General features: G+C 50.5%; 1 protein-coding gene across 12 annotated transcripts in view; it reads right to left on the bottom strand.

Moving 5' to 3' along the window:
- Positions 1 to 15233, bottom strand: part of PTPRS (protein tyrosine phosphatase receptor type S) — a 165924-nt gene that overhangs the window by 74080 nt on the left and 76611 nt on the right. For all 12 annotated transcript variants that reach the window (XM_039382823.1, XM_027724504.2, XM_039382821.1 and 9 more), the window contains 2 exons: positions 9775 to 9920; positions 8612 to 8753 (listed from right to left, as the gene is read on the bottom strand). In XM_039382823.1, the coding sequence (XP_039238757.1) occupies positions 8612 to 8753; positions 9775 to 9920 (288 nt within the window). The remainder of the gene's footprint in view (positions 1 to 8611; positions 8754 to 9774; positions 9921 to 15233) is intronic.

The raw sequence follows: 15233 nt of genomic DNA, 5'->3' as shown, positions 1-15233 counted from the left end.
TGAACAACTTGGAACAATTTGAGGCCATTTCCCCTCGTCCTGTCCCTTGTTCCCTGGGAGCAGAGCCTGACCCACCCCTGGTTGCACCCTCCTGTCAGGGAGTTGCAGAGAGTGAGAAGGTCCCCCCCTCAAAGCCTCCTTTTTCCAGGCTGAGTCCCCCCAGCTCCCTCAGCTGCTCCTCACAGGATTTATGTTCGAGTCATCGTGTCAAAGTTCCTCCAGGTGAAGCTCTGTCAGGTCAGTGACTGGCATTTAACTGGTTTTTACAGCAGAACTGTGCACAGGGGTGGCAAAGCTCCCTGCACTGCAGAGAACAGTCTGTACAGTCACAGTTAAAAGGAAAGGGTTCACCTTCTCCCTCCAAACCTCACAGCACAAAACAAACTACACAGGAGAAATAATGAAAGAACCCACGTGGAAAGGGCTGTCAAAGACACAGTGGGACTGGGAGAGAAAGGAGAGGAAAATCTCATCCAGCTGCAGTGACCAGAGGGGACACACGTAACAACAATCCGCCAAGTGCTGTCAGCCAGGGTGTGATTTCTACATTTATTAATTCCAAGTGCTGCTGCCCTCCCAGGAGAGGGACGTGGCACCAGCACCCAGCAGAGAGGCTCAACTGAGCTTCAACTGAGCTTCCTGCTTCTCTCAACCCTGCCTTTGCCTTCCCTAATGAGGGTGAGGAGGGCAATCCTGACCAACGGTGACTAATTTGTGGTAACTCGTACAAAACCCCAGTGCTTCCCCTGTAATATTTGTCACCACTTCTTAACTCCTGTGGAATGGAAAAAATCTGTCTTATGCTGGCTGATACAGCTCTGGAACATGCCATTTTTCCCCCTAGAAAGTGAGTGTTTAGGGGAGGGCAGCTTGGAAGGAGGATGCCAGAACCAGGGTGAGACTTGAGAGGGATTTTCCATCATCTCAAATGAGCCGTGTCAAGGAATCACAGCCTCAGGAGTCTGTGGCATTGAATCCATCTCAAAAGCAGGTGAGGGAACAGAAGGGAAATAACACAGAGGATTTAAAAATGGTGGGATTTTTAAAAAGGCAACATATATCACAACCAGCTCCCCACTGAAACCGGTGGGAGGTCTCACAGCAGCACCAAGATGGGGTTGGAGCCCCTGGCCTTGGTTGGGAGCCACCCTGCCAACTGCCAACACACCAAGAGCTCATTTCCTAAGGCTGGCACATGATGGATCAGGAGGAATGGAGCCAAACTACATATGGCTGAACCCAGAGACGGTGGGACAAGAGTGGCCTTGCCATGGTGGGGGCATTTTGACAGAATCAGAATGGCTTGGACTGGAAGGGACCATAAAGATCATCTAATCCCAGCTCCCTACTGTGAGGGACACCTCCCACTAGACCAGAGTGCTCAGAGCTCCATCCTGTAAGAGAAGCAGAATCACCAGATCCCAGCTCTGTGTGAGCTCCAAACACATGTGATTTGGGCAAGAGCTGTTCCACACTGCTGTGCCTCACACTCAGCTTCTAAAAATCTATGAAATCCTGAAGGCAGAGCTAAAGGTGTGTGTGATGCTCTGATACCTGAGGCCAAGAAACTCTGTCCAGCTCCATTATTAGCAGTTCACAGCTACTGCAGGGAAAAAGAAAAAAAGGATAAATGCCTCAATTGTGTGTTTAAAAATGTGCATTGTTTCCTGCCTCTGACCATTGTTAGAGAGTTATAAAGGATCTATTGTGACTCACTGGAGATTGAAGTGTATTAACCACACCTCTCCTCATGGAGCACAGGAATCTGACCACAAACAGAACCACGTCCCATTAGAACTGCTCCAGTAATGCAGATCTCCCAGGATGGACAAACACTTGTATAAGGGTGTCATTTCATCAAGAAACAGAATCACAGACTGGTTTGGGTGGGGAAGGGCCTTAAAACTCATCCCATTTCACCCCCTGCCAGAGACACCTTCCACTATCTCAGGTTGCTCCAAGCCCCGTCCAACCTGGCCTTGGACACTTCCAGGGATGGGGCAGCCACAGCTTCTCTGGGCAACCTGTGCCAGGGCCTCCCCACCCACAGAGGCAGCAACTTCTTCCTAATATCTAATCTAAACCTGCCTTCTGTCAGTTTAAAGCCATTTTTCAGTTTCAAGCCTTTTTGGTGCACCTGAAGCACCTCTAAAGCACGACATTGCATCCCAAATTTGAACTGTGCACACACACACCCTTAACCAGGGACTGAACCAGCCCTCTGAGCTCACCAGGCTGTGCTCGGGCACTGCAGGACTCTCCAAACCTCCTGTGCTGCAAACCCCCAGCCCCCCCAGGAGTGAGCTCAGGACAGGGGGGCCCAGGGAATTGCTGTGCCTCTGCACAGCTTTCAGCCAGGCTTTTAATGTCTTCTTCCCTTCCCTCCTGCTCCTTCCCCAGCCGTGCTGAGCGTGAGGAGCCGCTGCCGCATTGGCTGCAGATGACATCATTATTGATCACTGCTTTTATCCTGCTCCCTGGTGATGCTGCTCCACCTGCCTCCAACCCCAGCCCCTTCCTTCCATGAACCAATTAATCCACAGAGAGAATAACCCTCTGCCTGGCAGGGTGTGTGTGTGTGTGTGTGTTTGCACATGTGTGTGTGTTGGGGGAGGCCTGGTACAACTATTATCACTGAGTGTTTCTAATTAAACAAAAATGTTAATCTCGCAGCACAATGTGCAGAATTCCTCTGAGTTTAATTAAAACAACTGCGACTAGAGGCGTGATCAGATTTGAGGATCAGATCATCTCTGAACATCACACACTGCTCTGATTCAAGTGCTCAGATTTCCTTCCTGTCAGGGAAGTGAAACTGCCTCCATCCCCTAACAACTGGATTCCCTGTAATAATGCAATTACAACCTCAGCACAATCCCCACAAGACATGCACACACAAGCCCTGCCACCCTCCCCATCAATCCCCAAACACCACCCCAAGCCTGTTCCCGAATAAATAAGGAACGGTTTGGGTTGTGAATTCTCTTTCTGAAAGCAGCTCAGGCAACTGCAGGAACAAAAGAACCAGACACAAGCTGGAGATGCTTCAAGGGCACATCTGGGCAGCTGCTGCTGCTGGAAATTGTGCTGGTTTATGCAGGCAAACACTTCCCTGTGTTGCAGTTGCCACATAAATGGAGCATCCCAACACCTCGTTCACACCTGAGCTTGGACCGAGCAGTTTAAACCCCCCCAAAGCTGGTGAATCACCTCAAGGCCACTGAACAAAGTAGAGTGAGAAAGGATAGGGGAGGAGGGATGAAGAGAGGCAGGGAAAGAGCACTTCAGCTCTCATTTACAATAAATCCTACCCGAGGACACGCTCTGTGCTGGAGGACGCGCCCGGATCCAACCCGGGCACACAAAGAAGGGTCCCCGGCCCCAGCGAGGGGACAGGGGTGCTCCCTGTCTCCTTGTCACTCTGGAAGGTGGCAGCTCTGGGTTTAGCTAATTAGCTGTGCTGGAAAAGAGGATGATAAAGAAAGATAAAGTGGGTGTTGCTGCCGCTCTTTTCCCCCGCAGGGTGTGCACGGCTGGTTAATAATTTAGAGGAGAAGGAGGGTGTGAGCCTGTACAGATGTGCCATGGACTTGGTGCAGAAAGCCACGAGGATGCTCTGAAGGGAAGAGGAGGAGGGATTTTTCCCTCTCCTCTGGAGATCTGGATGCTGGATGGTCTCTACACTGTCAACTGTCCTCATTCAGGGTGGAAAAGCAGGAACACAGAGATGAAGCAGCTCGAGTGACACGACTTTTAAGCAGAAAGAAGATCAAAAGCCAGCATTCCTGAACTTATCGCTGCTCTTGTCATTAAGTTTATGAACAGCTACAGCTGTCCTCTCTCCAACAGGTATCCTGGCACTATACACCTTGTGAAACTACATCAACAAGTTATTTCCACCCATGTGTCTGTACCTGTGCCTCAAGTACCTGTTATTTCCCAGCCAGACAACTCTAATGCAGGGAGGAGTCTCACTAACACGCTCTGTTGACTCCATTTCTTTTGAGTTGAAAGGTTTACTATGAAAACAGTAATAGCCTAACAATGTTATTAAAGAATTACAGGCAATAAATACACACTTAGATATGTGTGTTGGACTCCAAAATAGTGCAGGTAATGCCTGTATTCCCTAATGTGTCCCTACGTGCCCTCCTTCTACAGGCATCTGAGTTAAAATTACTTTGATGTTATTCATAAGCTACAGAACTAATCTGTTGTCAACGTTGTCCAATTTTCAGGTCACTACAAGAAAAGCAAAACAAGTCAAGTTTGAAGAAAGACTGCCAGGAATTTTCCAAATGGCAAGGTAACATTTCAGAGGGGGCAGCTTCCCTCTCCCATGCGCTCCCCTGGGACTCGCTGTTCTCTGCTGAGCATCCAGAGCTGCTTGTTGTTTACCTTTGGCTGATTTAAAGCCAACAATTACACAGAAACCAACAGAACAGCAGGGATCTTGCTAGAACTTTGTACATGCCCACACCAGATGTGTTCTTGGAGGAGGAATGTGTGAGGGATGTTTCGGGCTGCAATTGGTAGTGAAATGTCTGAATACCTCCTAAAACAAAATCAAGAGGGAATCACTAAAAGAAGTAGGTCTGAAAGTGTGTCCATAACAGCCTCAGTCATACTCCAGCAGCCCTGACATGTCTAACAGCCTGTTCTCCTCAGTTTTCCAGAGTGCAGAGCCCTCAGGAACAGCAGGCACTGGCCAGCACGGAGCGAGCGATGGATCAGGGCATGGTAAATCCTGTTCCGTGACACTGAACTGGACTAATCACTGGTTTTTATGAGAACATATTGCATTTCCTAACAGCTCACAAGGGTAACCTCCACAGAACTCTACCAGCTCCCACAGGCTACTAAAGAATTGGAGGCAAAGTATAATCTGTATACGGGAAATAATAATAATCATCATGATATGGATCTATGGATAAAGATGATATAAATGTAGACACAGATAGATACAGATAGAATCACAGACTGGTTTGGGTTGGGAGGGATCTTAAAGCTCATCTCATTCCACCCCCTACAGTGAGCAGGGACACCTTCCACTATCCCAGGTTGCTCCAAACCACACCCCACCTGAACACTTCCAGGGGTGGGGAGTCCACAACCTCTCTGTCTGTATCTATCCCAGGACACACAGATACAGATACAAATGTCTTTCCTGGGAGTGGGGAGCTTAGAGAAACCCCATCAACTGAGAGTTGGGGTGTCTGTGCCAATGACCTTCCTTCCTGTCCAAGTTATAACGAAAAATAATAGCAGCTGGAGTCAACAACTGGAAAACGCTTCCCAAAACCAGTCTTCCTTTTTCTTTGAGCTCTGCAGGAGTCAGGTTTGCAGGCACTATGTCTAGCCAGCTGTGGAAAGAACAGCCAGTCTCCACAGCCCTACCAAACTGGGATCCCTGGAGAAGCAGAGCAGGAAGGACAAACAAGCCAGCAGAGCTGGTGTGAAGGGACTCTGTGTGAGTTGAATGCTGTCCATCACAGTTTTGCTTCTCAGAAGCTCCCAAAGGTTTCCTCTCCTGCAGTTTCCTGTTTTTAAGTGAAGGCACACGGGTTTCTATCAGGGTCTGATCCAGGAGTAATCACGTGGATAAGCAAAAATGGGTTTACTCCCAATCCCTTCAGCAGCTGCATCTAGTAAGGAAGAATGTTTCATTTTCTATTCTGAATAGAGAAAATATTTTCTGCGTTATTTTCCGTTCATGGGACCGCCCTGGTGCTGAGGAAACCCTCTAATGTTCCTGCACAAAGGTACAGACACATCTGTCTGATTACAGCACACACACACCAGGCTGCAGAGCTACTCCAAAGCCCCTCGTGCAGTTTGCAGCAGCTGGGGCCCAGGTTTCCGTACTCCAGAGTGTGCCAAGGTACCAGGTTCTGCAAATGACAGCTCCCATCCATCTCCAGGCTGTGGAGCAGCCGTGGAGCAGCCCCCTCTCTGTGCTCAGCATCAGTTCTGCAAGTGAGAGAAGAGACAGAGAGGAGGAGGGGGCCGTGCAGGGAAAGAGAGAAAAGACAAACAGGAGAGTGGGTGAGTGCAGAAGAGGGGAGGGGAAGGAGAGGCCTGGCTGCCAGCATGCTCACTTTGTCATTGTGGAGATCAGTGCATTTGGGCTTGGTGCTTTTAACTCTCCCAGCACTTAAAAATGCGGATAAAGAGGAGCTGTGTGAAAGCTGAGGAACGATTAAGGATGGAATAACTCCAGCTGAGCAGGGAAGGGGAGGGTCTGCTATAAAATCTGCTTCCTTGATGCTCTTCAACACTATCTCGGCCCATCCTGCAGTTAATTCCTGCTCCCTCAAGTTCCACGGATGGGTACCCTCACTGCTGCAGGACAGTCAGAAACAGAGACCCCAAACCAGCTCCCAAACAGAACAGGAGAGCTTGTGAGAGCACAGCACACAGTCAGAATGTCCTGGTGGGATCAGCAAAGGGTGGAATTAATCAGGCAGTGGGAAGATGCAGCCCCTGTGTTGTCATCTGTCCCCCTGGCTGACAAATGGATGATGCTGATCCCAGAAGGAAGAGCTGCACAAAGACACGTACAAAGAGCCCTGGTCCCTAAGGACAGTCCCTGAGCTCAGCTCAGCATTCCCATTTTGCTCTCCACAATTCCCTGACAGGGGGCTGTGGCCAGGTGAGGGTTGGTCTCTTCTCCCACGTAACAAGACCAGGAAATGGCCTCATGTTGTGCCAGGGGAGGGTCAGGTTGGACATCAGGAAGAATTTCTCCACAGAAAGGGTTGGTAAACATTGGAAGGGGCTGCCCAGGGAGGTTTGGAGTCCCCATCCCTGGAGGTGTCCAAGGAATGACTGGACGTGGCACTCAGTGCTCTGGGCTGGGTGACAAGGTGGGGATGGGGCACAGGGTGGACTTAATGATCTTGGAGGCTTTTTCCAACCTTAATGATTCTATGATTCCATACACTGCAGCTTGCTTTTGGTGGAGAGAGCCTTAAAACCACTGTAAGAATCCAGGGAATTGGTGAGGGCAGCAGCTGGAGGAGAACCTTCCCCGGACACTGCTTGTAGCTACATTCAAGGGGTACAAACTTGGAATTTGACTGCAGGAGCACTTCTCCCAAACTGCCACAGCTCCCAGGGAATATATATGGGAATAAGTGTGAGGAATAAGGCTCCCAGTCCTCTGGGAAAACCACAGTTAACACACTCCTGTCATCCTGTGCCATTCCAAGCTCTTGACAGATCCATCCCACCACATTTCTCTAACAGAAGGTTAAATGCCACGGCAGGCAGAGGAGCTGCACTCAGATCTGAGTGCACCTACACAAATCTGTCAGGCATGAGTGGACCATGGGCCCACCTCCAAGGCAGCAGCATCCTGACAGCACAGAGCCTGCCAGGAGGGCAGCAGAAGGGATATTCCCTGCTCCAAGGGGAGGCCGAGGGCTTTGCCATGTGGCCCTCATGTCTGGTCTCTGCTTCCTGCTCTACAGTTGGGATTTGCACACCAGTTTCACTCTGCAGTATTAAGGACACGCTCGCTGCCTGTTCAAACAAAAGGATTTAAGATGAACACTGAAATTGCTGAAGAAAAAGCAACGGCCCCACAGGCAGAGCTACCACTTGGCCTGAGGGTCACACACTGCCTGGAGCTCCTAAATTTGCTGTTAGATGTGCTCACTGCAGAAAGAAAGGCTCTCACTGCCGGTGTCCCTACTAAAAAGCCCATGATTTCATCCATAGCCAATGCTTCCAAGCTAAACTCCTCTGGGAGCTTTCAGGCAGTTATCCACCACCACCCCCCTGCCAGGATCACCTGTGCTTTGAACAGAAAACATCACTGATGGGTGTTCTAAACCCTAAAATGGGTCAGTTTTAGCACCCAACCTCGCTCAGCCCTTCACACAGGGATTGTAGGGATCTCCAGGGTAATAACAGCAAACATCCAGAGGCATCCAGAGCAACAGCATATTGTTCCCTCCCCCACAACCAGTTCAGGGAGCATATTTCAAACAGATGACATGAAGGAGGCATCCATGTAAACATCCTCTGTAATGGGGACAAGTGGAAAAAAGAATCAGAACAAAATGGAGAGGGGGAACTGTTTTCTCACAGAGTGCATGGAGCAAAAGACCTCCGGAAAGAGGAAAGGTGCCCAGAAGGAATCTAGCACAAGAAAAAGAGGCTGCCATTGCTAACAACTGTGTGAAAGCCCATGCAGATGAAACATCATCTTAACCCCAGCCCATTAAGTGATTCCTCAATGGAAAAGGTTTTGAGGAGAATAATGAGGAGTTTCTGGTGCTGCTCCTAAACCTGGGGAAGGAATTTTTGGAGGGGAGGGAAGATCACAGGAGTCACAGGATAATTCAGGTTGGAAGGAACCTGAATACATTATCCAGTCAAACCTCCTGAAGTGGTCCAGTTTCAGCTTTGTTTCTTACACAGCAATTTTACATCTCTCCGGGGTAAGAACAGCAAACAGATCTGACAGGTCGGAGCAAACCAGAAACAGGAGGACTTTGTGCCTTGGCCCTGCATTTTTTAACAGCCTTCCCACCCAGCTGGAGGAAGGAAGAGGCTGAAGGGTCCCACTGTGACCCTGGCACAGGGCAGGCAGGGTGCTCCTTACCTCGGAGGACGGTGAGCTTGGCATGGACAGTGACCTCCCCATGAGGGTTCTGAGCAACACACTCGTAAATGTTCTCATCCCGGGGAGTCCGGAGGGGCTGGATCCTCAAAACAGCACCTGCACTTTCATCAAATTCGATTGTCTGGGGGAGAAGAGAGACACACACAGAGTAAGTCTCCTTGGGTTGCAAGTAGAAGGTGAGTTCCTGCTTCTAAGGAGACACACACACCCCCAAACACACTCCAGCAGCTGCCCCACAACCCTTACACGGAACCAACATGGTCAGCTTGGCTCTGCCCTGACCTCGAGGTGACAGAACTGTCACAGTCAAACCCCACTGTCACACCAAACCAGAAACAGGAGGACTCTGTGCCTTGGCCCCGCATTTTTTAACAGCCTTCCCACCCAGCTGGAGGAAGGGAGAAGCTGAAGGGTCCCACCGTGATGGATCCCGCTGTGAACATGTCCCACCACGGGCATCTCAAGGGCTCTGAAAGGACGAGCCTCGGTGGTGGTGTGGGGGGTGGGTGTTCAGAGCACAACTGTGAGGAGGGAGGAGGAAATGGAGCAAAGGAAAACAAAATAAAAACGAACCCCTGCCTTGTTCCTCCACCCGCAGAGGCAGCTGACACCACAAAGCTCCTCTCAGCACACAGCTGCCTGGCAGGGCTGAGTCCCACAGCAAATTCCACAGGATGACCTCCCAGTCCTTGTTCTTCCACCCTCATTTCTATCTAAGCAATGCCAATTGCTTGGGTCTGGTTGCCAACAACTGTGATGTTTACTCCAGATTGTCCCAGGATTAAAATGCTGAGCCATGGATGGGGATGAAAGGTGCATTTACAGAGATGAAGAACCACCAGCTTAGCTGGGGTCTCTTAGGGAAGGAAGAAGTTATATTATATCCCAGGAAGGGGAAAAAAAACAACAAAACAAAAGGAAAAACTCCAGTAACATAAGTGAGCCAAGTTCTCTCTTGCTTTGGAACAAACCCAGCTGTTGACATGGCCAAGAGCTTGCATTTCACTCCTCCTGCTGTTAAAACTCCTCCCCTTCCAAATTTCCCTTTATTATCAGGTCTGAGAAGGGCCAAAGAGGAGCAGTGGCTGCTTTGTGTCAGTCTCTCTCTTCACACAGGCACAGATTTCAAGGACATCTCTTACCTCAAACCTCTGAGAGTTCACTTTCTTCCCTTTCTTGTTCCAGGTGACCCGTGGCTTTGGGTCTCCAGTCGCTTGGCACACAAAGGAGGCCACCCCTCCTGACACACCAATTTGGTCCACAGGTTTTTTAATGAACACAGGGGGACCTTTAAGAAAAAAAAGAAATATCATCATTGGCACAAGGAAAGACAAACTCTAATAAACACCTTTTGTAATTAATAATAACATTGTCACTGCTATTCTTAATAATCCCAGATGAAATTAAACCTCTTGACCTTGTAGGAACAAAGTCTTTACCTTCTTTTTACAAATGAAGAAGCTCCAGCAAGAAATAATTAAGGGTCTGATGCTACAAAGAGATTTCAATGTTGCAAAGCCTCTTTTACTCCTGAAAAGTGGACTTTTAAATTGCTTTGCACAGGGGAAATTGCCCTTGCAAAGCCCATCTAACCATAATCACCAAAAGCTGGGAGAGCTGAAAACAACATCTAGAAACACTGAATTGCACTCCCCAGGTCCAAGAAAAGGACCAAACCACCCAGGAATGGGGGAGATTTACAGTAACATGGCCAAGGCAGGGGGAGAAGGTGGGAGGAGGACCATGAAATGGATGAAGCAGGACTTGGCACAAACAGATCTTGAGGAAGATGGTGTGAAACAGGCTGGTGCCAGTGGCTTTAGGATGTGAAACCTCCTTGGCTTGTAGCACCTCTGCCTTCATCTGCAAATCTTCCCCGTGGCCCTCACGGGTACGTTCACACAGGTACGTCATCCCTTGGAACAGGAGGGTGGAGAGGACACAGCCCGACAAACCCAAGCTGTGAGCTCTTCAAAACAGCCCAGCTGTCAAGCCCAAGAGCAGAGCCAAGCCTGCAGTCCCTCCTGCAGCTCCCCTTCCCCTCTGCCCAGCATCAGAGAGCCCAGAAAAACACGGAATTCACGCTGCTGAAGGAAGGAGCTCCTCAAACTCCTCTCAGCTGCTCCGAGGTGCAGCGATGCCTGAACACACACAGGCTGTTTGGGCCAGCCCAGGCCCAAAGGAACAACACCTGGTCCCACAGCACCTCTCCCTCAGCCCATCCACTGATTTCCACCCATGTCCCACCACCTTCGAGCATCTCGGCAAGGATGGGAGGATGCTGGGATGGGCTTTCTGACCAAGGAAGGTGTCAAGGGGCTGCTCAGGAGAGGAAGCCGAGGCCAGGAGCGTTCATGCAGAGCCCATATTGCCTCTCCCCTCTGGGAATCCTCCTTCCGTGCTCTAACCTGTTTTCCTTGCGCGGTTTCCTCTCATCTAGTTAGTTTAAAATTTATTGAAATATTTAAATCACAAGGCCACAGCTGTGTTCAAATAAAATCACTCAGATCATAAAGTTGCCGTCTGTTTTCCTTGAGAAAAGCAGAGCACGTGACTCTGAAATGAGTGTATTTATCTGTACATACTCAGAGTCTATAAAATAGGATGCAAACAGCCTCCCACAGGGCTTGACAGGAGGGCAAATGGTTGCTGGAGAGAAGTCTCCAGGGTCTTTTAGGGGTCAAAAGACAAAAGGAAGCCTTCTCCCCTTCCCTGCCTGGCATGGCCAGCAGTATATAAATAAAAGGCACTGAGCAAGCTCATGTGATGCAATCAAGCATTTGTTTCCACGCTGGAGGTAAATACAATTTGCTGGAGCTGTTTACGTCCCACCGAATGCTGTGTGTACAAAGCATCGCATTTATAAATATCCAAATCTATATTTGGAGGTCAGAGTCTTCTTTGCAATGTTACAGCTAAAGGTTATCAAGCAAGTCCCACTGGAGGAACTGGCACTGGGGGATCTGCCTTCCATCTGAGAAAGGTAAAACCCAAACTTTGCTTCTGGCTAAAATATAAATGCTCACTCTGCCCACAGCCTGACTTCCTTCCTCTCTTCACCTCCGCTCGATATCTGAGGAGTTTGCAGAAGTCAATTCTGAAGGTACAGCTAAAAACATCCAGGGCTTTTAAGAACACTTTATTGATGCAAGTTCATTTCCTAAAATAAAAGCCCCTAATAAACCTTAATGTCAGGTATACATTTAAATGGGTGCAGCATGATGAGAGCTCAGCTGAGGAGAAAAACAAGGTTCTATTTCCATCCTGAAGAAAGGGATGGTGCTCCAAAAAACAGTGAGCTTGGAGTCATTGCTCAGCATCCCTTTTTGAGGTCCCGTGTCACCTCAGTGTGTGGTGATGGGGAAGCTGAGCTGTCTGTGAACAGGTTTTTTCCTGAGCTCCCTGCAATTCCCAACTGCCTACGAGAGACTCACCGTTAGACAGCGAGAGACAAAAGGAACCAAACAAAAACCCCCACCAAACAACCCATTTGGTTTTACTACTCACTCGGAAAAAATGGGTGAAAATCAGAGCTAAATTGTTGATTTTAAAATTGCCCAAGCCTCTGAGCTGCAGATTTGATTCCTCCCCCCCTCCCCGTGCTCTCCACCTCTGCACCCCCAGTCACTGCAGAACTTGTCACCAGCCCACGCCGAGCTCAGAGCAACCCTCTCCCCTCTGGGAAGAGAGAGCCAGCGCTATCACAGGCAAGGTGGTGATGATCCAAGGTGGTGATGATCCAAGGTGGTGATGATCCAAGGTGGTGATGGATCCAAAGCTGAGACCAATCCCTCGGTGCTGCGTAGGACCCGCACAGCTCTGCCGTGCCAGGTCCAGCCTGCAGGGAGACACACACTTAGAGCTGAGCCTTCAGCTCTGCAAACGGCTTCAAAAGCCTCCAGAAGCAGGGACAAGGTGCCATGTGAAACACTGTCAGCCCACTCAGAGGGTCTGAGGTGTTTCCCCTCGTTTGCCAAGAATGCGGGACCTGGGTTTTAAACAAATAAATAAATAAAAATCAAAGCAACACAGTTTCCAGACGACATACTCGCAGTCCAGGGGATTTTGTATCACTTCACCAACCTTCCTGCATGGAGAGCTGAAAACAAGTCAGGTTTGAAAAGGCTGAGTCTAAGCTCCACCAGTCCAATGGTCACAGAGATTTTTTTTCCTCCCCTTTCTCCGCTTTGCCAAGCAGTAAAACCTATTTTTTGTGCAGCATCAAGCCAGGAATGGAAAAATCTGGAGCTCAAAAGAATTTTCCTACTACAAGAGGCTTCCTGCGGGGTCTGGGTCTCCGGAGGGAAGGTTGAAAAGACCGGATGGCTGCTGTGTACCTGTGATCCTCCTTTACAGCTTAATGGAAAGCCATCAAGTCAAGCTGAACCTTTCACTCCTGCCCACCTCCCACGCATTTCCCAAAAGCAACAGCCAGGGCAAGCGACACGCTGGAGAGCTGCCACATATTCCTCATCCATCCTGTGCCCTGTAATTGCACCAGTACACCCTGAGTGCCCTCTGCCCTCACCTCTGCCACCCCTGGCAGCTGCTCCGACCCTGCCCCGAGGCTCCGATGGATGTTCCGGGAGCTGATGGGACCCCGCGCTCGCCTTCCCGTCACCCCACACAGACAACCAACCTCCTGCTGGTGCCACTTCCCAAATCACAGGCTTGGAGAACCACAGGCAGTGCTGGCATCTGCTCAGAATCAGGGAATCCCAGTCCCATCCAGTCCCACCCCCTGCCATGGGCAGGGACACCTTCCACTATCCCAGGTTCCTCCAAGCCCCATCCAACCTGGCTTTGGACACTTCCAGGGATGGGGTAGCCACAGCTTCTCTGAGCAACCTGTGCCAGGGCCTCCCCACCCTCAGAGGCAACAACTTCTTCCTAATATCTAATCTAAACCTACTCTCTTTCAGTTTAAATCTGAAACACGTCTAAAGTAGAATATTGCACCCTAAATTTGAGCAGTGTATACACACGTCTTTTGGTATCCACATCAAACATGGATATTTTTAATGCTTTCTGTGAGGGATTTTGGGATTCTACCGCCGACTTTGGGAAGAAGCTGCGAGTTGAAAAGAGTGGGGGTCTCTACTCATCCCCCAGGCACACGGTAGGGATCAGCCCACGTGCCAGGGCTGCACACTGAGGCAGTTTCCCCACTGAAGAGGAAGATGCTGCTGCCTCCTCTCCCCTCCTCTCCCCTCCCCTCCTTCCTTCTTTCATGTGACACCAAAGCAGGAAAAGTTCTTCGAACGCAGTCACGTTCAAACCACCCCAACATCTCCCTGCTAACGACACACAGATGACACAACAGGCTGAGCAGCTCCACAGCAAGGAAGCTGGAAAGATGTAGGAGTGGGGGAAAGGAGGGGACATCTCAGCCTTTAAACCCAAATGTCCCTTGGGAACGGCTGCCATGGTGAATAGCGGGTGATGGACGAGCAGCGAGGGAGACAGGCCGGCCACCATATGCCTGTCTGAGACATCAAATGCCAAAGACAGGGAAAGGGGTGGAGAACCCAGAGGTGGTTTGAGGGGTGGGAGAGAGGCAGGAGCACAAATGAGCTCCACATATCGGAGCTGACAGCTGACAGGAGCGGGATGAGGGGGAAGGGGAAGAAAAAGCCAGTTATGAAGGTGCACCAGGGTCCCTCTGCTGCCTTCCCTAAGCCCGGTCGGAGCAGGGTGTCCCTCCTGTGGCACTACAGGAGGCTTATGGAGGGACCAGGAGGTCAGGGGTGCACTGAGCCTCACAGACCACACAAAGGCAGGGGCAGCTTTCTCCACACCACCCCAGTACATTCCAGCCCCAAAACTGCTGCTCCCTCCTCAGCTACACCTGCCAGCTGTGGGGCAGTCCAAGCACAAAGCTGCTCCCACAAGGAGAGGGACATGTCCCCTTCCAGCCACTTCCCACAGGCCTGGACGTGCCACCATCACAGTAACAGACCTGTCTGGCCCCACAGGTGCCAAGGAAAAGGCTGGAGGATGGTCCCTGATCACATCACTGTGTATTTGCCCCAGTGTGTGTGATGCTGTCCCTCTGTGCCCCAGGCTGCCCCCGCGGGGGCTGCAGAAGTGCCTCTGCACCTCTGCATCCTCCTGACCCGCATTCCAGCTCTCTCCCTGCACCCTCAGCCCCACAGCAGGGACCTGGTGCCGATTTCAGATGGCAAAACCCACCTCTGTGCTTACCACCTCCCCCCACCCCCTGCCAGCCCCAGGAAAGCACCTCAACAATGGACCTCAGATAAAGACAAAGCCACTTGTTCTCCCATCTGGCCGCAGCGCAGAGCAGCGGGAGCCCGGCTGAAAGGGCCCCTCGCCCACAGCGGCAGCAATCCACGGAGACAAAAGAAAGCCAGCTACAAAACACGGATTTTAAAAGGTTCTGCTTCCATTTTTGGAGCCCTCAGTCCCCGCTGACAGCTCCGTGGAAGCCCACGCGGCCCATCCTGCCGGCACACAAAGCGCCGCTTCCAGCTCCTCCTTCTGCGGTGAGTAAACCCTCATTATCCCACCCTGGGGAAGGAGCATGCTCTCCACTGCACCCCAGAGTGCCACGGGAACCGAAGCAGAAGCAAGGGCACAG

The sequence above is a fragment of the Pipra filicauda genome, unplaced genomic scaffold (assembly GCF_003945595.2).
Source record: "Pipra filicauda isolate LSUMZ 115617 unplaced genomic scaffold, ASM394559v2 scaffold285_size1263560_pilon, whole genome shotgun sequence".
Lineage (NCBI taxonomy): Eukaryota > Metazoa > Chordata > Aves > Passeriformes > Pipridae > Pipra > Pipra filicauda.
Note: the sequence above shows the minus strand (reverse complement) of the source record. Positions and strands in the feature narration are given on the sequence as shown.